Source organism: Micropterus salmoides, unplaced genomic scaffold, assembly GCF_014851395.1.
Source record: "Micropterus salmoides isolate LMB-PRFRI ecotype aquatic unplaced genomic scaffold, ASM1485139v1 Ms_hic_scaffold_12, whole genome shotgun sequence".
Lineage (NCBI taxonomy): Eukaryota > Metazoa > Chordata > Actinopteri > Centrarchiformes > Centrarchidae > Micropterus > Micropterus salmoides.
Genome location: NW_024040263.1, coordinates 11,901,281 through 11,922,667, shown reverse-complemented (window position 1 = coordinate 11,922,667; position 21,387 = coordinate 11,901,281). Strand labels below are relative to the sequence as shown.

At 39.2% G+C, this 21,387-nt stretch overlaps 1 protein-coding gene across 2 annotated transcripts in view; it reads left to right on the top strand.

Annotated features, from left to right (window-relative positions):
* ctnna2 (catenin (cadherin-associated protein), alpha 2) overlaps positions 1-21,387 on the top strand; it is a 329,015-nt gene that overhangs the window by 48,536 nt on the left and 259,092 nt on the right. For both annotated transcript variants that reach the window (XM_038713371.1, XM_038713372.1), the window contains exons 3-6: positions 6,232-6,427; positions 9,988-10,154; positions 11,133-11,252; positions 11,802-12,068. In XM_038713371.1, coding sequence (XP_038569299.1) covers positions 6,232-6,427; positions 9,988-10,154; positions 11,133-11,252; positions 11,802-12,068 — 750 coding nt within the window. The remainder of the gene's footprint in view (positions 1-6,231; positions 6,428-9,987; positions 10,155-11,132; positions 11,253-11,801; positions 12,069-21,387) is intronic.

Genomic DNA, 21,387 nt, shown 5'->3' with positions numbered 1-21,387 from the left:
GGGTGCTGAGTGTACATTACTGAGAAATAAAATGAACTTTTTTGATTTTTGGAAAATGGCTGCAATGAAACAAAGAGTGAAAAATTTAAAGGGGTCTGAATACTTTCCGCACCCACTGTATATGTGTGTATATATATATATATATACACACACACGACAATATATATATATAGAGAGAGAGATGTATAGATAGTAAAGCTTGTGGTGTCTGAGCAGCTCAGGCTGAGAGAATGACATAACTTGTGTCTGTATGGAAATGACCCTAGTGTGGTCTTGCATAAAATCCAAGCAGTGCTGCTAATACACACGATAAATGGGCTTGTCCAGGCCCAATTACCAGCTGGCAGAAAAGGGCAAGGCTGCCACTGAAATTATTTTGTTTTGTATTAGGTCACTTTTGGATATACTAGGCCACCATTACTGTGGCCCACTTCATTTCTTTTTGCAAACTACTTTTGTTTCTACCTCTTTCCCTGAGGGATCCATTTGATTAGGCTGTGTGCTCCGTTCTTATTTTGTACTTGCAATAGGTATTGAAGGATTCTGACTTTATTGTGGTGAAGTCACGACATGCACAACATAGCTTTATGACACCATTTATCATTTCACAATGCTACAGTAGACCTTGTGATATGATAGAACAGGTTGGATACCATGCTGCTCTCCCCTTTAATAGCCACATGTGCCAGTACAGGGGAAATAAGTAAAAGACTATATTTGATTTCACACAGATGATTTAAGTTATATGATGGTATATGATAAATCACATAATCTTAATGAAATCTTGCAATCTGTGTACCTAAAAGCGCAATAGCAGGTCTATTGCATTGACAGATGTCCTGAAATTTGTTTGCAATAAACCCCATCCATGCCCTTTTTTTAACTTAGTCCTATCCCAACTTTATGTTATTTATTCATTTAAAGGAGGCATTTCAAACCAAAACAAATGGGCACCACGGACCACCAGGCTCCATTGAGAAAAATAGTAATTTTATCTCTCTAATCTTATCACGCTTCATTAAAACTCACCAAAACTGTCTGTTAGTCTGTTAACTGTTCAAACAATCACAAACTCAGGTTTAGCCAGAACCCTTAATTCACACAGTTAGATGAGAAAAGAAACAATGGTTATATCATAGTCTCCTCAAAGCCAACAGTTTCACAGGGAGGATCTTACACGTACTAACATGCATGCGTGGCTAGTATTGTTCAAACTTTCTCATTACTTGCAACAATGTTGTAGTCTTACATCATGTTGCAGCATTCTTTCTGTGTCTTGATAGGCCGAGTATGAACGTGATGGCTGTCATGAACCAAGCCAGGCTATTTGTCATACTCATACTCATGTCTTTGTGAAAGTGACAGTGATTAAACTTGGATGCCTCTGCAACCACAGTAAAAAGCTGTGGTGTCTAAGGGCTTCAAAATATTAACGTCATTCAGCCTGAAACAAAAGCACTGTCTTTCCTCCCCACACTGTTTGTCCCTCTCAGGGATGTTTGTTAAATCAGATTTCTACGCTTCATCTAATCAGTGCAAACTCTGTTACCCATTTTAGTAGGTCCTTCTAGTTAGTTCTCTGTCTATGCTCTTCTAGATGCACACAGCAGCCTGTGAAACTCTTCAGTCAGCATGCTTGTACTATATCCTTTCAACTCATCTGTCTTCAAAAAGTACAAACAGTAATTTAAGGTGGTAATACCATATAGTATATGAAGGTCGACAAGATAATGTGAAGTTAAATTATAAAGTAAACACTGCTACAAAGGTGAAGTACGTTTTCTGTCATTTGATGAAACTGTCCGCTATAACAAAGACTTAATCGTTGGCGGCCAAATTTCAAGTCCCTTGCTATTAGTCTCAAAAATCATGACCGCTCATTCAAAATGTAGACAAACTGCAGTGACAAAGAGGAACAGCAGTCACTAGTTGAAACTAAGGGGGCTGACATACTGCTAATTGTCATGAAGCTGAATAGGCTTTTATTTTTAGTGGACAGTAGGAAAAGCACAGGTGTAAATAATACACTTAAATAAAAGCTGCTTCTGGTATTGTACATGCTATTGGGTCAATTGAATAGAACTGAGTCATCATTAGTAACATCTGCGCTTTTCCTACCGTGACAACCCAAAAGTGTCTGCTGTGATAAAAGCCTGTAACACACGTTTGTATCTGTTTTCAATCTGTTTTCAAAGTTTTAGTCCACTATTTCAATCCATATTTTTTGTTTCCATTGTATTTCCTGTAAGCTCATTCTGATATATTCGGTTAGGCATCTGTGTGCAGAGATGGCAAGACATTTTCGTAAAAATAGCACAGTTAAATCTGTGTGAAGGTAGATAAATTGAGTCACTCTCAGTGCATGCTGTGAGGTTATTGCAGGCATAATTAAATATACATCAAGCTTTTTAAGTCACCGTTGCAGAACAAAACGTCAACACACTTTGACTTGACTGAGTCAATCCCCGTGGAAAGCTACATGACACATGCAGTAGCCTTATCTCTGTTTCTTCCACAGCCAAGCCCTGTGTTAATGAATAAATGAGCGTTTCAAGTGCAGATGAATCATGCAGACCTATAACTCAACATGGAGTATCTTCCTGTTCTATGGAAGAGTTGCAAAGGGTTTTGTGTAGACATAAAAGTTAAGGATCTCATTAACTCCGAGGTTCAGCCAAGATAAAAGATAAATCTGTACAGTTGATGACAAATCTCAGAGCAAACATATATGAAGACGGGAGTGGCTACAACATACATTATCCAAATTTTGCAGTCATTTTGGCATGCAATTCCTCTTTCTTCTCTGACATGTTTTAATGTGATTATTGTTATCTGCCACAAATCTACAGCCAGAGAAACTCTGGGGCTTTAGAGAATTGAATTAACACCTGAACCTTCTCAAAATGCAATGGATGTAATGGAACCAGAACCCTTAACATCAGTCAGTTTAAAACAGGAGTGTGGTTGAATGAGTCTTTCATCCCTTTTCCTACAGACATATTTACATTGCTGCCTCTAATCCACAGTGTCTGTTGCCAGCTGTTTGCAGTTGATCGACTGTGTAATGGTATTGGCAGCCAACTTATGAATGTCATTAGTCTCAATTATTGCTCTGCTTGATTGAAGAATATAATGCCATTTTAAAGGGCCACGTACCCTGCAAACACTACCCCCACGTTATTTCTGCCATGCACACTGCTAAACAAATGACATTGTGTTTTCATTAACACAGTCAGATGCCTTCAATGGCCTCCCCAGTTACCATGTCCGAACAATGAACCTTAATGGGACTTTATGAAACGCAGCATAGCCATTGATGAAAACATCTAACCACACAAAGCGCATTTAAGCTGTTCTGCAGGCAATTAATCTGTGCTTAATGCTTAACGTTCAGTTCCTTTCTTCTCTTAGATTGGCTATCCAGTGCTTGTGGAAAACAACACTATGACTATAGTAAGATAAGATATAGTAAGAGTTAAGCAGGTGAGAGTACACAAAATAGTATTCTGATTAATGAAAATAATGCACCATATTGAGTTGAAGAAGTCCATGAAGGAAGTTTATCCATCGTTTTGTATGTTCACTTGTGCCATGACAACATAAGATAAAGTTTTTTTAGCCAACAGTTAGATTTATTTCAATTGTGACAATCAACTACTAACATAACATTAAGCTAGCATACTGACTGTGATAAGTGTCTTAACTATTGACCAGCTGCTTATATTTGTAAAGTCCTGATATGTTTCAAAAAGAGACCTGACATCAATCAGAATTGAGTATTTCCTTTCCTCATTCTCAGGTGTATTACAAATCCAAGACAAGCTGAATCCAACAAGCTAGAAAAGACTGGTTTGGTTGTTAGCATACTAATATGCAAGTGTTAATCAGATGCATGGAACAGACTACTGCATAGGTTCTTGAACTTTTTCTGTCATGCCCCCTTTTAGAAGACGAAAAAAGTTCCCGCCCCCCGACTCCAGCAAAAGTGGATTTCATTTTTATCAATCATTAACAACACGGGCAATTTAATTTTTAAACTTTTTTTCCTACACCACCACAAACTGTAAATCCCATTCTGGCAACGTTCTGTCTGCTTCACATCCACCCCCCCCTGCAGTGGACTATTGTATTATAAGGATTAAGGACCTGTGAAGATAGGAATCTAATTTATAATTGTTCAAGAATTCTTAGTGTGGTTTTTGAGATGGAACTTAAAAAATATAGGAAAAATAGGCAGTGTTTGTGTGTGACTGTGCTCGTTTGTTTGCGTGTCTGTCGGTGGCGGCGGATCTACACTTCTGTACGGGCAACCGACAAATGAGTGCTTGTGTGTGAGGTGAAGGGAGTTTGCGTGCGCAGGTTTGTGTGTGCTTTCAGATGTAAATGTGATGATGAGTTATTGATTCAACAAACTTAGATTGAAATAAACACACTATTGCACTTCCTAATGAGAACTCTGTGTAAGGTGATGTTGAGCTGATGAGCTGATGGGAAACAGATGCATCAAAGTTAGTTGTCAAAGCAGCTGTGAATGCAGATTCTAAAAACAATGTGATTAAATTATGAATTACATTTTAGACAAAAGTACTTTAAACTCATGACTGAAAAGGTTAACTTGGTCTTATAACAGAGCTACTTTACCTTTATCCATCATGAGCGAGCGCATACATCATTAATGTTTTTTTTCCAGCCTAGAAGCCCTTAAGTAATGCAGCCTAGACAGGACATAACTTTGCTCTTAGCAGCTTTTCACAGTGAAAGCTTCTGATAAATCACACAAACTAATGATATCATCCCATTGTGCAAGTTCAGATGCTGTCAAACGGATACTCTTCCAGCAAACTCTGACTGGAGTGTGTAATGGGCAATTCAGCCCATGTGCTTCCTCACTGGCCTCAGACTGCAAGCAGTGGAAATAATTCCACTCTTAAATCAATTATTGACAGGCAGCTAGTGATAACTGCTCTTCTGTTGCCTGTCCTGTAGGCTGAGTGAGTTTAACGTATTGCTTATTTTATAGCCTTCTGTTAATTACTTTCAAAGTGAGTTTCTTTTTCAGAAGAGGCCATCTTTTTTGTGTAATGATGATGACTCTCATTACAGCTCAATATAATTAATACTGATGGCTTTTTTTCTCACTTTATTTTTGTAGAAGAAGCCAAAACTAAACACACTTGGTGCGTGTCCTAATTCTCCCCAAATGCTTAACAGATATTTCTTAACCCTGAGGCTGGCATGTTCTTGAGTGTACTATGTGATTACAGGATTTTGTGACTTTTCAAATTGATTTGACTGACTGATCTTGTCTGCTGTGGGGAGAAATCAATGGCTGTAATTGTCCAAAACAGAAATGCTTCTTGGCTATAAGCTTTCTTAATGGAAAGTATCTGATTACATTTCTCCTACAAAACATACTACTGCAACGTACTGACTGTACCAGCACAATTAGTACAAGGGCTCATTTTGTCAGATTCAGTAACATATCATCCTATTGATTCTGTGCAGTATAGCCTATCCAAAAAGCTGAAATCAAGGAAACTGCCTGAGGCTCATTTCAGTTAAATTTGATTGACGCTCTGTACAATTTAGCATGTTTCTGTGGCTGTAACAGCATTTAGAATGCCTCATTTTAGTTGTAGAAGCCCAGATTATGGATAAAGACATGACTTTAGTTTAAAGCATTTTTCTAAATTCGTTTTACTGTACGTTGCAAAACCAGGACAAAATATAGTCCAATCATGGCACATTTACATAAAAGAAGGAAACAAAGAAGCAGATAAGTAGAAATGTTCTTTTTTATTGGATTGGCATTGCTGGGAAACACCTGGACACAGCTCAGCGTCTGTTTCAGCATTATAAACAATAAAATGTCTATCTTTTAATAATGCTTTGTTTATTTACTGTTAGCTGTTGACGTTAGCAACCCATGGAACAGGTAATACATAAGCAACTGTGAGTCTTTTAGACAACATAATTCTGTAGTGAGAGTTTGGAGAACTGAAAACTATAATCCAACATATTCCTGCTTTTATATCATTTTCTGCTTTCCGAAGTGTTAGACCTATCATTTTGTTGATCTTGGCATCACTGGCTGACCTCCATAGTGCCATGACCTGAAAGCCAAGACAACACTGTGGCAATGCACGCAAGCTTCAATTTGTCACCCTTGTGCTTATGTTTTACATGCTGTATGTTCTTCAACCAATGATAACGACCTCTCCTCTTTCCCAGGTGACCACCCTGGTGAACACCAGCAACAAAGGGCCATCCAGTAAGAAGAAGGGACGTTCCAAGAAGGCCCATGTTCTGGCAGTGTCTGTTGAGCAGGCGACCCAGAACTTTCTGGAGAAGGGTGAGCAGATCGCCAAAGACAGCCAGGACCTCAAGGAGGAGCTCATTGCTGCTGTGGAAGATGTTCGTAAGCAAGGTGAGCGTGTTGAACATTGACTGCTTATGCTTTTAAAGCTGTTGTACCATAATGTTTCTCTGATAACTGCTTTGTCTCTGTGCAGTATCCTTGCTATTTGCCACCAGACATCTAGTAATTACTCCTTGCCCTCAGCAATATTATTATTGTATTTTCTCCTTAATACAGCCATATCTGACTCACATACTCAGTCTAAAGTGAAGCAAGGTGTGGTGTATGACTGTGGGTTGTTTCTAAACTTTCTAGAGCATCATTCATCATCAGTAAAGGTTTGCCCACATGCCAGCAGTCCCCTTGGAGGTCCTACTGTAACCCTGTCCAAAAGGCCTCGTCTTTTGTCGGAGGTTCTTTTATTTTCTAGATAACCCTGAATCTCAATTCAGCATCATCTCTAGCTGAAATGATTGCACTGTTGAGACCTCTTTCTGTGAAAGCTCTGTAGCTCAAACTTTTCTTCCCAGCATTAAAGGCTACATAGGGAGAGTAATTTATATAAAAACTGTAATGTTTGGAGAAAATATTATGTGTTCTGAATGTCAGAACAAGTCAAATGTCGACACAACTCTACACGACAGATGTAGAGTTAAGAGTGGCAAGGCGAATCCATTAAATATAACAGATTAGTACGCATTAGTTGCGGGCTCTGCTTGGAGCATGTAGCCTCATGAATGTAATGAGCCTAATCCTGAAGTTGTTTACCCTAAAGTAATGCATCGTTAAAGCTTTGCCTGTCTGTGGTGGTGGGGAGCCTTGCTGAATTTTAGGACATTATAGATGCCCATTCTCAATAGCAACAATTTGAAACTTCTGCGTGGATGCAGCTGTTCTCTTCAACAAATCCCGCTCAATCTTTCAAGAAGTGTTATGCAGACCGAGCAATGTCCCAGTTCCCAAAGTCTTTCTTTTCTTTTTTCAGTGAGCCTTTATGTGAACCAAGTCTTGGTCCTCTGAATGGAACTGGATTCCACGTTCAATAACTACATCAACAGAAAGAGCAAATGGAGCTCAGCATATGTTGTGTTGTAGCCGTTTTCCTCATGCTGCACTGTCAGCTCCAGTTGGCCGCTGCTGCTGTTGAACACTGATTTTACTCTGTTGGCACACAGCTCTTTTGAGGTGTGAAATGGACTGTTGTCATACAGGTTATTGCCACAGCTGACAACAAAAATTACAAGATCAATCTTCCTGCTTGTTTGGCATGTGAGCCAAAACCAAAGAAAGGCTGTGACAGTCTATATCTTCAGGGCAATGTTTTGAGATAAAGTAGCCACATTTTCTGCATATGTGTTCGCATATGTGTACATTTGCACTCATGAATGATTGCACTGACCTTTCTGATTCTTTTGATGGCATGGCTCTGCCCTTTGAAAAAGGCAGTGAATCAAACGCGGTGCCCGTCTTCCACAGGAAAAAGCTTTAGTTGAGAAAAGACCAACACTAAAATAGGAGATGAAAGTTAATACTCCACATCTCCTAACCTTTTACTGCTATTATGAAAAGATGGGCATGTACAAAAGCTCTTCAGCACAGAAGTGAGCTGCTGATGGGGCACTCTCTTCGTCCTCTCTTTACCCTCCACTTCATTGCTAGGTTGGATATAATTACATGTCACGTTATAAGGGAATATATTTTTAAATGAATAGCATTACGGTTATGAGGCCTGATAATATGCTATGTTTACTGTATTTGGCAGACTCTAAAAGAATAGCTCCTTTTATATTTTTTATTTTTTTACAACTGCCTTTAGCAGCAGCTACAGGTGTACCCAGCCAAATAGCATCATCGGGCCTAGTTTAGGTCATTGTGAATTGTCAAACACCTTTAAATATATCACCTCATCAGACCTCTTTCATCACGACCTCATCATCGCAAACCCCTTTATCTTGTCATGATTACATTATAGATGCTGATTTCAGACCACAGAGGGGTTCAGTAATCAGGCCCTCACTCGTCAGTAGCTCATCACTGGGCCAGACAGACTTATGGCACTAACAGCAACAATGTGTGTGTGCGTGTGTGTCTGTGTGTTCTTGAACTTGTTCGCCTATGTGTTTTTTTTTTTTTCAGTTTGAGTGCCTTGTCGAGTTTAGGGTGCTTTATACACATAACATCACTGTAGGACAAACAGCTTTATTTGCTTAGTAGTTTTTAATTCATGCTCAGAGATGCTGGCACTGCCAGTGTTGACCTGCTGTAACTTTGCTGCTGACCCAGCGGGAAGCCTGTTGTAACGTTCCTGTCTTGTAAACAGTTTTGTGCTCTAGTAAATGATTTGATCATAGACGCATTTTATTGATATAAATGGTGATGACACAACAAAAAAGCCAACAAATGTATTTAATGTTTTTTCAAGCTCCCCAAAATCAAAGAATTAAGTAGTTTTCCCAACATTTTAGTGTTGTTTTTTCTTTTTTTTACTTTTAGTGGACATATGTAACATGTTTTATACTTCTTGTAAATATGATCTATTGAAACTTATTTCCATTCTATATATGTTGTGTTAAAACAATTTTTTTTTTTTTAGATTTCATTAAAACCAGGTGTTATGTAAGACTCTCATACTGCAACACTTGTCTTTGTAAAGTGAGAAAATGAGTAAAGTCGATAACCCTGCCTGTCAGCTCGCTCTGGTTTGTTTACATGCATTTACCTTAAAGGCTCGAATAAGTGTGCACTCCAAATTTAGTTGCGGCTAGCTTGACTGTGTCACTCACTAATGAGTGACAGTGGATACGCTCAAAACTGTTCAACATCTTAGTTATCGCTACCGTACTGACCTCAAACGAAATTGGGTCCTCAAAAGAAAAGTGGTTGTCTGGAGTCAGATGCCAAAGTGTGTGAGCGTGCGAGCTTACAGCAGCGGTGCAAAACACCACCTCAGAGCCCCGGTTATTATGAAAAGTGTAAAAATATTTTCGGTTCATTTTGAAAGCATGGTGGAACAAATTAGACTGTGGCGGGCCGCCATAGTCTTGGTAATTAATGGGAAACACTGGATAGTGGTAAATAAAAACTGAACATGGCATAGTTGTCACTCAAAGCAGATAAACATATGTATTAAAACAATAACTAAGTACTTTAATTTTGTTTGTCAGGCTGTGAGTTTTTCCTACATGTTTTTTTACAATATTGCTTGACTCAGACTTGAAATGGTCTTGACTAAACCACTTTACAGCACATTATGTAGAGGAACAGCTCACCAGGTGGTTATTCTGAAAGGCTTCATGGTTGTCCATTTATTTCTTAAATCTACGTTTCAGTGTGGGTTTGAGAAAAACTGGGGTTTTTCTGAAGCCAAATTATAAACCATCTATTCCCCTAACGAACAACACAGTTTTATGAGCTCTGAATTGGATGAAGGAAACTGGTAGTGGGCCTTAAATAGTTTATATACAGTACAGACACAGGTTCAAGGAACAATCAGTCATCTTAATGTATTTATACCACAACACACTTTATCTTCAGCTGGTGTTAAACAATATACTCCTACACATGGGTGTGCACACACAGATAATAATATATTGTCCGCTCTTTTCCACTCTCTCCCTCCCCTCTTGCAGGAGAGACGATGCGTATTGCTTCGTCAGAGTTCGCCGATGACCCGTGTTCCTCTGTGAAACGTGGCACCATGGTGAGGGCCGCCCGCGCCCTGCTCTCTGCTGTCACCCGCCTGCTCATCCTCGCCGACATGGCTGATGTCATGAGGCTGCTGTCCCACCTTAAAATTGTAAGCGTGCCTGTCGCCTTATTTTTAAACCAAATGTTATGTTCTTCTGCCCGAAGAACAAAGTGTTCCTCTTCAACAGTAGTTCTGCAAAATGCTGCTTGATGCCCCTGTGACAGACACGGTGAGATAGAGTTATGAAGCCATGGGGTTGTGTTAAAGTTGCTGTCAGAACTATGAGGTGGAACACACACACATAAATAGATATCAAGGGTAAATAAAGGTATGGTCAGATTTTAGGGCTTCCTGATGCTCTGTAGCTCACAGAAGCAATGTATGCTTTTATCACAACCTCTGCACACATTAGCATATAGATGAGGCATGGGAGAGTATCCTGGAAACACACATCTGATTGTACTGTATTAATATCATACCACGGTGCCCTGATGTGATTAACTACATATACCCATCCCACTCACTCACTATAGAGTCATCTGAAGAACACAGGTCCTTTACTTTGAAAGTGGCTCAGGGCTTTGAAGGAGACGTTAATACCTGGTGCTAGAAAGAATGATATGCACTTGGTATAATCTGAAGCAAAGTCGGGTCTGCGTGCACCTTCATTCACTCACTTTGTCCCTTTTTCCAGCTTCGTTCTGGAGTCCCACAGAGGGGCTTAACTTGAGCCAGTATAAGCCCCGCCATCAAAGGCCACTTAAAAGTTATCTCTCTCTCTTCTGTCTTTTCCATTACATCTGCGTCACTTCCATTAGGGATAGAAAGGAGTTTAGAATCAGAATGGGATGCAGACTGCTGAAATGAGGTCCATTAAATTGCACATCTAAATGGCTGATTGTCTTTTTAAATGTGGTTTCACTTACACAGGATTGAGAATTAATTTTCACAAATGTCGCATTATTGCTTTACTTTACAGTATGTACAGCAACACGGATGGCTTGAGGTTTCTTACTGAATTAAACAATATGCATCAACGTATGCTGTTTGTGTGTGTGTGTGTGTGTGTGCATGCGTGCATGACAGGTGGAAGAGGCCCTGGAGGGAGTAAAGAATGCGACCAATGAGCAGGACCTGGCCAACCGCTTCAAGGAGTTTGGGAAGGAGATGGTGAAGCTGAATTATGTGGCAGCCCGGAGACAGCAGGTAACTGGAAGCTCCCTGTCTCCTGCTCTTTCTTACTCAGAGAAAGTGCATTCGAAATGACTATGATTTTACTGTAAATCAGCAAAAATATTCACATCGGTGCTTATTTGACCCAGGAGGATAAGGCTTGTGAAAGTGTTTTCTTTTCTAACATGGCCCCCAGTGTGACAAAAAGCTTTTGGAAGATTTGTCCTACAAGTGTCATGTTGGCAAGCATCCAGCCCGCTGAAACATCCCAGAGCAAAACATTGAACTGAATTATGTTCAGCTCCAGGGTTGCTGATCTGCAGATGGAAGATGAACTTTTGTTTTTATAGGAAATGTCTTGAACTAGGATCAGTTTCTGGTTTTGTTTGGCTGTATGATTCCTTCAAAATCCGTTGTCTCTTTCAGCTCTTGAAACAAACACAGGGTACAGTTTTGCTGTTACAAACTGGATATTGTGTGGGATATTTCGTAATTCTTGAACATGCAATGGCTTTTCTTTAAGGACTGACTATATATAAGTGGTTATTACTGCTCACCGGAGAACCTTTGTCACCTCCTCAGGAACTGAAAGACCCCCAATGTAGAGATGAGATGGCAGCTGCACGTGGAGCCCTTAAGAAAAATGCCACCATGCTGTACACGGCCTCACAGGCCTTCCTGCGCCACCCAGACGTGGCAGCCACACGTGCCAACCGAGACTACGTGTTCAAGCAGGTTCAGGAGGCCATAGGGGGCATTTCCAGTGCTGCTCAGGCCACCTCGCCAACTGATGAGAAGCACGGCCATGCCGGCATTGGAGAACTGGCTGCTGCCCTCAACGAATTCGATGTAAGTCAGCGAACATTTTGCTTTTCTTTAAATACTACACTTAGCACATTGTGTCGCTTTTTCCGGATATGACATATGTACTGCATGAGTACATTATAGCACCCTGTATTTAACAGTGAGAACAGTGTAGTTTGGCGAACAGCAGGACCATGGTCTGATAGATCTCCATCTGTCCTTTTATAACAAATATTCACACATACATCATGTTACATAGGGATCTCTGCCTCTCAGACTTTATTTGAACAATCTTTTTTCTTTTACTTTATATTTAATCAGCCATTACTTCTCTCCATTGTATTAACACTTTAATGCTTATGCTTCCCCTGTGTTTATTTAAATCTACATCACACAACAAACTGAACTTATTTGTCCTCTAAACTGCATTTTCTCTCTAAACATGATTTTCTGCTGCCATCTAGTGGTCGTACATTGATAGTGAACTATTGGTATGCTGAATGCTGGTGCTGTAGAGTTTTGCAATATGGGTCATCATGTCCACAGGTCAGGTCAGGGGGTGGTTTCTGGATGTTGGATCAGCCCTGCCATATTCATTATAAACATCCTCATTAAAAATGTGTTGTGAATAGCAAACAGTTTCTGGTAGGATAGAAAACCAGCAGTACTGAGGAGCAGGCTCAAGAACCACTGGATTAGGGTAAAAGTTGTCCTGTGATTTATGCATCAAGTTTTCCCAGGCATAATTTGCCCTTCAGCTTGTGCCATGCTTCATGAGACCCAGACTGTTATTGCATATAGATTTAGATTTAGACATCTAACTGACACATACACGGCGACTTTAAATTCCTTTAAGACTACCAACATTACAGCAGTATTCAGTGCAATTAACAGTCTACTTCTTCCTCATAATGTTTTATATCAGACACAGAGATATATACAAAGATGGCAGCATTGTCAGGACATTGTCTCAGTCTGGCTACATAATAGGGCTCTAACAAACACAAGCAGCTAACTTGTTAATTTTATTATCAAGTAATCATTTACTGCTTTATATTAACTGCAATGCAGATTTTTTTTTCATAGAATTGCCAGCTATAGTGTAGTGCAGGCTTTATCAATCACTGCAGCCCTGAAGAATATGGTGCTAACTTTATGAATATTAAATCTTTTTACAGCCCCAAAGTGACTGTGCTATAAGTGCTATATTATATCATTAAAGGATACCCACTGCCCCTTAGTGATATTTAGTTTGATAGCACATTTAGTGTTGTGCACTATCCTCACTTGTCTATCCTTGGCAGCAGATGCGGTCTTACCTTTTGTTGTAACATTCGTTTGTGCTCGAGCTTATTTATAGATTAAACGATTTGCCCATTTCTACTGTTAGTGTATTGCAAATAGCTTTTATAGTGCTTTTTTACAGTAGTTATGTGCTTGTATTTTATCCCTTTCCCACTATATTAATGACTTGTTGCACACCGACTGCAACTGCCTCTTTTCCTCACTTGGTTTTATCTTTTGCTGAACCATTAAATCCATAATGATGCAGAATCAGAGGAAGATACTCAACAATATTCTGAATTTTAGATATTGTTAAATGTATTTTCACAGGAACAAACAGAACCAAGGGAGTTTCACTAATTTGTGCAGTTCTCGAAGTGGGGTCCGGGGACCCCCAGGGGTCCTTGATGGGGTTCCAGGGGTGTTTATTTTCACTATAATTCCATCCATAAGTAACACAATTACTATTTTGGTCATGGGTTTCATGCACTTTCTGTAATAAAACATCTACCAATCTAAACCAATCAAACATATCAAACATAGCAATCAATCTTCCACCTCTCCAGGACCTTGTGGCCTCCCAGCCCAGACACAAAGAATTCCAGGTGGGGGCCCTGGGACAAAATCTTATCAAACGGGGGTCCGCGGTCAAATATGTGTCAGTTTAGGGGTCCTTGACATGAAAAAGTTTGAGAACCACTGAATTAGTGGACACACAGTAGGTGTGTAAAGTTACACACAGTCTTAGATTCAACACAATTTAGATGTGTGAGAATTAGATTTGGTGAATAAAACTTGACTCTGAAGATACGATGTCGCGATTAATTACAGAAATGTTCAAGGAGCCTAAGTTTGGATGACTCAACTCTAATGGGAAACAAAAGACAAGTTGTACAGAGTATAACAAAATGTGCAAACTCTCATGTACAGTGGAATAGAAGTTGTTATGGTACTTACTGTAATCTCTAAATGATACGAGATCAGCCACAGTGTATGCTCTGATTGCATCTGTAATTACAGATGGGAGAGGAGTTTCTCTATTGTATTAATATGAGTTACACAAGGCACATATGTGTGGTACAATCTGAAAACTGATATCGTTGTAAGAAAAGATGGATTTACTCATGCATTCTTTAAAAACTAACCATCATTTTCATTTATTTTGACGTAAATAATGTCATTACTAATGCTGTGGTCTTATGGACTTATGGAGAAACAGTCTTTATACACTCTTAAAATATGTGACATTGTATACTCTAGTTTGAATTCCTATACCCCAAATTTATAAATATTTTAACAAACGCTTGGTGGTTTAGTTTTAACCATAATCAGAGTAGCATACTTACACTCTCTGACGAGACAATGCAGTTTTTTCACCTTTGGCCATGTGTCTCTTTCATACTCTGTTTAGTCTGCACTTAAAAACTACAATGCTCTGATTTTTATGGTAAGAAGAATGCAGTCTATGTGCTGTAATCACTGGTGGAGGAAGTATCTAAATCCTTTACTTAAGTGAAAGTACTAATTCCACACTGTAGGAATAATCTGTTACAAGGACAAGTACTGCATTGAAAATATTACTTGAGTAAAATTATGTAAGTATAATCAGGAAAATGTAAGTACTCAATGCAGAAAGTGTCCCCTGTGACTGTTATACTATTACATATTACATTATTAGAATGTTATTCATGCATAAATATAAAAGCATGCATTTAGTGTAGTTGCTGGAGGTTGAGCTAATTTTTCAGTACACTATTTTGTATAAGACTGCAATGAATGATTATTTTCATTGTGGATTAATCTGCTGATTGTGTCCTCCATTAATCGATTGTTTGGTTTGTTAAATGAAAAAAAAAGTAAAATAGTGAGATATACTTTCACAATCACCCAGAACCCAAACCGACACTTCCGCAGGGCTTGTTTTGTCTAACCAACAGTCCTCAGAATTATTAAAAAATAAATTAAAATAATTAAAAAGGAAAAACAGCAAATCTCCATATTTGAGAAGCTGAAACCATGAAATGTTTCTACACGAAAAATAATTTAAACAATAATCAAAAAAGTTTCAGATTAATTTTCTGTCAATTTTAATCATTTAATCAGTTTAATTGACTAATTGTTTCAGCTGCTGCTTTTGTATATTTTTGGGTAGTTTATATTTATAACAAAACATCATTCAACATATTTTTTTAAGATCTTAGTATGTTTTGTATGCAAAAATCTTAATTTTTAAAGTAACTTAAGCTATCAGATAGATGTAGTGGATTTAAAGTACAGCATTTCCCTCTATAATGTAGTGCAGTAGAAGTAGAAAGTCGCATGAACATTTTTTTGGTAAGAAGAATGCTCAAAAGAAAAAAACTCAACTAAAGTACAAGTACCTCAAATTTGTACTTGAGTACATCCACCACTGGCAGTACTTGATAGTGTTGCTGATGTTGTCTTCCCCCAAGGTTGCTAGTTTACAGTATGTGAGTGACCCCTTGTGGTAATGCTTTGAAATTGCAAGTAGCTTCTGCTCAGACTTTGTGGGGCTGCTGTGCTGCTGTGAGGAGAAATGTCTGAAGTGTGAAACATAGACTGTGACATATTAGATGAATAACTAAAAGCTATCTAGTACTAAGGGCCCAGATGCTATGGGAAGAGCTAAATTCTAGTTTCTTCTGAACTTGCTTTCCTGCACAAGGCTGCGGCCTATTGTAATCACATCGACTCTGTTTTTATGTAAAACAGTACGCCTTTTTAGAAAAGCAAAAGGCCTGCATAATTTAATTCAAGTCGCCAGACAGGCAGACAGGCAGCAGTTAAATGAGACAAATTGCCCTTTGCTTAGCCCTCTATGCTTGCCTGACGCTGGTGCATGTTTAATTCCTAACTTACCACAGAGACACACTATGATCAGATCCTCTCAGAATAGTAATGACCAGATATACTAAGCTATGAGGCATGGCACTATTTTATGCCTGTGCACGACTGTCTGTGTCATGTTTTACATGTAGTTGTATATACAGTATAATAAATGCATGCACACATACACCCAATATTGCATATAATTTTGGGTGGATCTGTCATTGTAATACAGCAGTATAATAGGGGCAGCTGTACCCTGTTTTCCAGATAATCTCAATCTCTCTCTCTTTCTCTCTCTCTCTTTTTGAGTGCACTCACATGCACGCCTGCTTTGTTTTCAGTAATGGAGTCTCTCTGGATGCTGCAATTCTGTTTTGGGGTGCTGCTCCCTGTCCTAAGTCAGCTTTGATCTGTTACTCATTCATTGACTCTCCTGCAGTGGTTGGATACATGGATGGCAGACCTCACTACAGCACATACACCGACTCAGATAGACACAGCCTGTCCAAAAAAAGCTTTTAATTTTGGAGCTGTAATGGATATGAGTGAGTGGATATGGACCTGGACATCATTTTGCACTAACTATTGGTTTTGGCGCCTTCATTTTTATTTACTCAGATATTACAGGGCACACTAAAAAGGCAGATGTGCATCAGCCTCACAGTTACTCATGAATAAATAATTGCGATCACACTAAAAACACAAATATTGCTTTTTGGCTAGACTGAAGAAAAAACAGAGTACCTCTCATCTCCTCTATTTCAATGCCAAGAATGTGCTATTATTTGTAAAAGTAGAACAACAACAAATCAGTAAGAATATAGATTGCATTCTATGTGGATTCTTTTCCATCTTTAATTAGGGAAAAACATCCTCAGGGCCTCTGTATGTTTTTTTGAAGGATGCGTGTGGCTCATATGCTACTGAAATGAAAATGCCAGGGATGCTGAGTGCACTGCCTCCACTGCTCCTGAACATGTACAGTCTGTGACACAAAAGGTTAGACAAGACTTTTAAATGCAGGGCACAAATTCAGGTCTATAGCCGGATTGAAAGGGCAGTTTATGAATAAGACAAGAAACAGGGGATGACCTCATTTATGCTTTTTTTCCCCACTGACACCCAGAATTAGTCTGGAATAAGTCAACCTGGGTCAAGATCTATTACGAGAGAGAAGGGAGGCCATCATCAGGTCAGATTCACTCAATTTCATTGTCATTTGGCAAATAACAAAGAGGCAATGTGCCCCCCCCCCCACCCCCCACCTAAATAAATTGGACAGATTTCTTTTCAGAATGCTGTGTGGTAAAGTTTTGTTTCCAAAATGTTAATAAAAAAAGTTAATATTTAAATTTGAACATAATAACTTGAACATTTAGTTTGCTGTGTAAATAGCAGTGGTTTCAAGTGATACAAATATGATCCAGGATTTTTTCCTGGCTCAAAATGAGGCAGACAACCAGTTACACTGAACATTGATTTACTTATTTAAATGTTGTGACAAGTCGACGAGATGTGCAAGACCTCGATGGCCTACTGTGCCCATAGGAACCATTGACTTTGACACAGATTCAAAACCTCTTTTCATTCAAATAACATGGTGGTGCTGTAATAAAAGATCTTCAAACCATTCTTTTTTCTTTTCTTTTTTAATTTTTTTTCTCCATTTTTTACAAACAGTGCTTAAAGACCACCTCAGTCAAACATCCACCCAGTGTAAAAGTAAGTCAGTTAATAATAGCAAGGTTGACATTTGGTTCTTTTATTACTTGAGCACTTAGTTGTCAAGTAAAATAGCAACAGTTCTCTCTTGCAACAAAAATTTACCTTTTTTGATTAAAGAGAATTATGCCTAAGTCTATAAATGCTAATTAGTTGGCATCTCATCCAAACCCTGATTTGGTTGTTGCGATAACATTCGGCAGTGAGGTATTTAACACTACACTCTAGAAAAAGCATTTAGTATTGTGGACACGGATCGGGTTTTTTGTAAAGGCGGCACAGAATTTAGGGATGGCCACCTTTAAATTCGCTATGCAGGAAAAGCCCTGTCATGTTGGAATGAAAGTCTTTATTTGGGGATCTGGGCTCAGTGGGAGGACAGATGGAGTCAAGGCCCTACGGGCATGTGGGTAAAGACACACTGTAGCACACACAGGCATAGACTTTTAGGTCACAGCAAAGTGTAGCAATTCTGTTAGATTTAAAGAACACAAAAAATATGCCAGTGCAGTGGAGTTAATTCAGTTCAATTCAATTCAACCTTTATTTAAGATTCTTGGAAAAATCAGTGGGGGTGATGATCTTTTACAATGGTGCCGAGATTACATCACGGAAAGTACAACCAAATTATTTGTTATTTTAGATATACAAACACCAATTATTATTGCGTCTCTCAGTCAGAGAAGACCAACCAACCATCCTCATGGAGGATACAGTGGTGAGTTTTGTAGCTATCACCAGTAATAAACCTCAGGGCTGATTGGTAAACAGAATCTGAGAGCCTAAGTGTGGAGGCAGCAGCGTGCCTGTAGATTACATCTCCACAGTCCAGAACTGATAGGAACATTGATTCAATAATCCTTTTCCTACAAATCAAAGGAAAGCCGGTTTTATTTCTGTATAAAAAAACATTATTTTTTGCTGTTGTGGTATTTAAATGTAAATTTGTCAACAAGCCAGAGGACAAGATACTTGTATTCTATAACCCTTTCAATAGTTGAACCACTGATAGTAGATCTCGAGAAAACCATGAATTCTGTTTTATTTGCGTTAAGTGTCAGTGTAAGGTTAGTAGGAGAATGTTGCAATGCATGAAAGGGGATTTCCAGTTTCTCAGTGTTAAATACTGTAATACTATACATTTATGAACCTATTCATTGTAGCAAAGCAGATGTACAATGACTTGTTGTTATCATGCAGGTGATATGTAAGCTCATGCTAGCTGTTTGTATCCCGTGTACGAGGACTGTGAGCATTTATATGCAGGCAGGAAACAGACTGCAACTCTCCCTCTCACAAAGTCCCTGCACTCCACATTTTAATAACCTCCCCCCCAAAAAACCCCCATCTCTCTTTGTCTCCCTGTCATTATTTTGCTTTAAGCCTCCTTATCTTTTACAGTCAAAAAGAAGGAGCCCCTGATACAGCCTTTTATAATTATGACTCTGTTGGTCTCTCCCACTCTATCACACTTATTTGAAGTGTCACACATAAAGGCATCAGCTTGTTAACAACAGCAAAGTAAGTACTACTCACAGACACCATCATGAGTATGTATTGAGTAAGAAAGACAAGATATACTATCACTCAGGTAATGTAACTGAGTAAGAAAAACCCTGACTGTTCAAGTATGAATTATAGAAGGTCGTCCTTCTTTTCCTCTGCTGCTGCTGCCTTCGATAAGATGAGTGAAGAGGAGTTGGAGGGGGAAGATGAGGATGCCGTCTTTTAACATAATTGTGATTGCATCAAAATGATTGCCTCGTCCTCAGGGCTCCTTCTTCTTTCTCAACCAGCAAATCAAATTTGTGTCTTTCTGAGCAGGGATATGCTATTGTGTTGTTTGAATTAGGACATTTTTTCTCAGAATTATGTCAAGTTTGGCTCAGAGCTGTGTCCTTTGTGTGTCACATCTGCTTTGGTTGGATCAATGCAAACAGGTGGTCAAAGGTGCAGCTGTTCAAATACATTAGCCTCCGACTCAAAGCATTCAGTATGATCATACCATGACCAGCAGATGGCAGTATTTAATTACTTTGATCACTTGTCTGTCCTTTATCTCTCGTCATTCCCCTCCCTCTCTCTATCTTTTCCATTTTTATCTTTTTTTCCCTTCAAGTGCTTAGAAACAAAGATTTTCCGTCTGGCTCATTCTCTGCCCAGGGCGAGAGCCTCCATCACCTTGTTTCATTTTGTACCACTATTGAGATGGAACCTATCTTCTGATGCTGAGATGTTCTGATGTATGATCCTCGAATTGAGCTTTGTCAAAGAGAATTCAGTATTAGAGTTCACCAGATACCGCCTTACAAATTTGACCCCTCAGCCCACATCTGATGGATAGTAATGCTTTCCTCTCTTCCACATACCCACGAAGAGAGGACGACACAGTTAGCAGACCTGTGCTGTATAGCCTTCCCTTTCCTAGTGCTGTTGTGTCATCACAAGTCTTGTATACCTACAGCTATCTGACATAAAAACACAGTAAATGGTGCTCAGCTGACGTGCATGTGCTGTGTACATAGAACCACAGTCACACACACAGGCACAAGGCACACACACACAAAAAAAACACATTTCATTCACACACAGTGCAGACAGGCATACACTGGCAGAGCATAGCTTTGAGCCTGCGGCAGACATCCAAGTCACACTGGATCATTTTATCATGTTTTTTATTTCCATCTGCTTGTCCTCTACCTCTTTCTTCTTTTTGGGGAGTTATTTACACAGCATCTTCCACACTCCCCCTCACATCTCTGTGTTCTTTTCTCCTCCTCTTTCCTCTCTTTCTCTCTCTCCCTTTCTTTCTTTGTTCTCATTGTCTGATGTGTCTTGAACCAACTGAGGTGTTTGAAATGCTAGCGTGCTTACATGCATACTCTGATTTGGTAGCAGTATTGTATTTTCATGCAAAACTCTCCTCTATATATATTGCAGGGCCTGTAGTCACACTGCACAAGCGTATGCCGGTTCTCACTCTGCATATATTATAGGCTAACTATAACCGGATTTGCTTGCTAGCTCAGGGAAAGTGTGCATAACAGCCAGTCCTTTGGATCTCAATGTGCCAAGCGTTGCTTCCAAGTGTAAGTCACTTTCAGAATGCTGCATCTGTGCAGTAACAAGTAATTGACCATTTTTGTGTTCACTGAGACACTCCTTGAATTACAGCTAATATTGGAATTCCAATAAACAGCACAGACATCAGACCAGTGAGGAGAAGCTTATCTTGTCTGTCTGTTTTTTTTTTATGTACCTGTATATGAAGATAGACTTCTGGTTTTCCTTTTGGGAGTTTGTTTTCATTCCTCCCATGCCAATAAGATGGATTTCTTTCTCTGGTTGTATGAGCAACATGCACGATAGATGGGTGTCTTCATTGTTAGTGTGTGCACATTGACTGCCCAGGGATGACCTTTTCGCGTGCTCCGTTTGTGTATGAGACGCTGCCGAGCCAACCTCAGAGAAACAGTGGCTGGAGAGCAACCCGGCTCTAATGTATGTA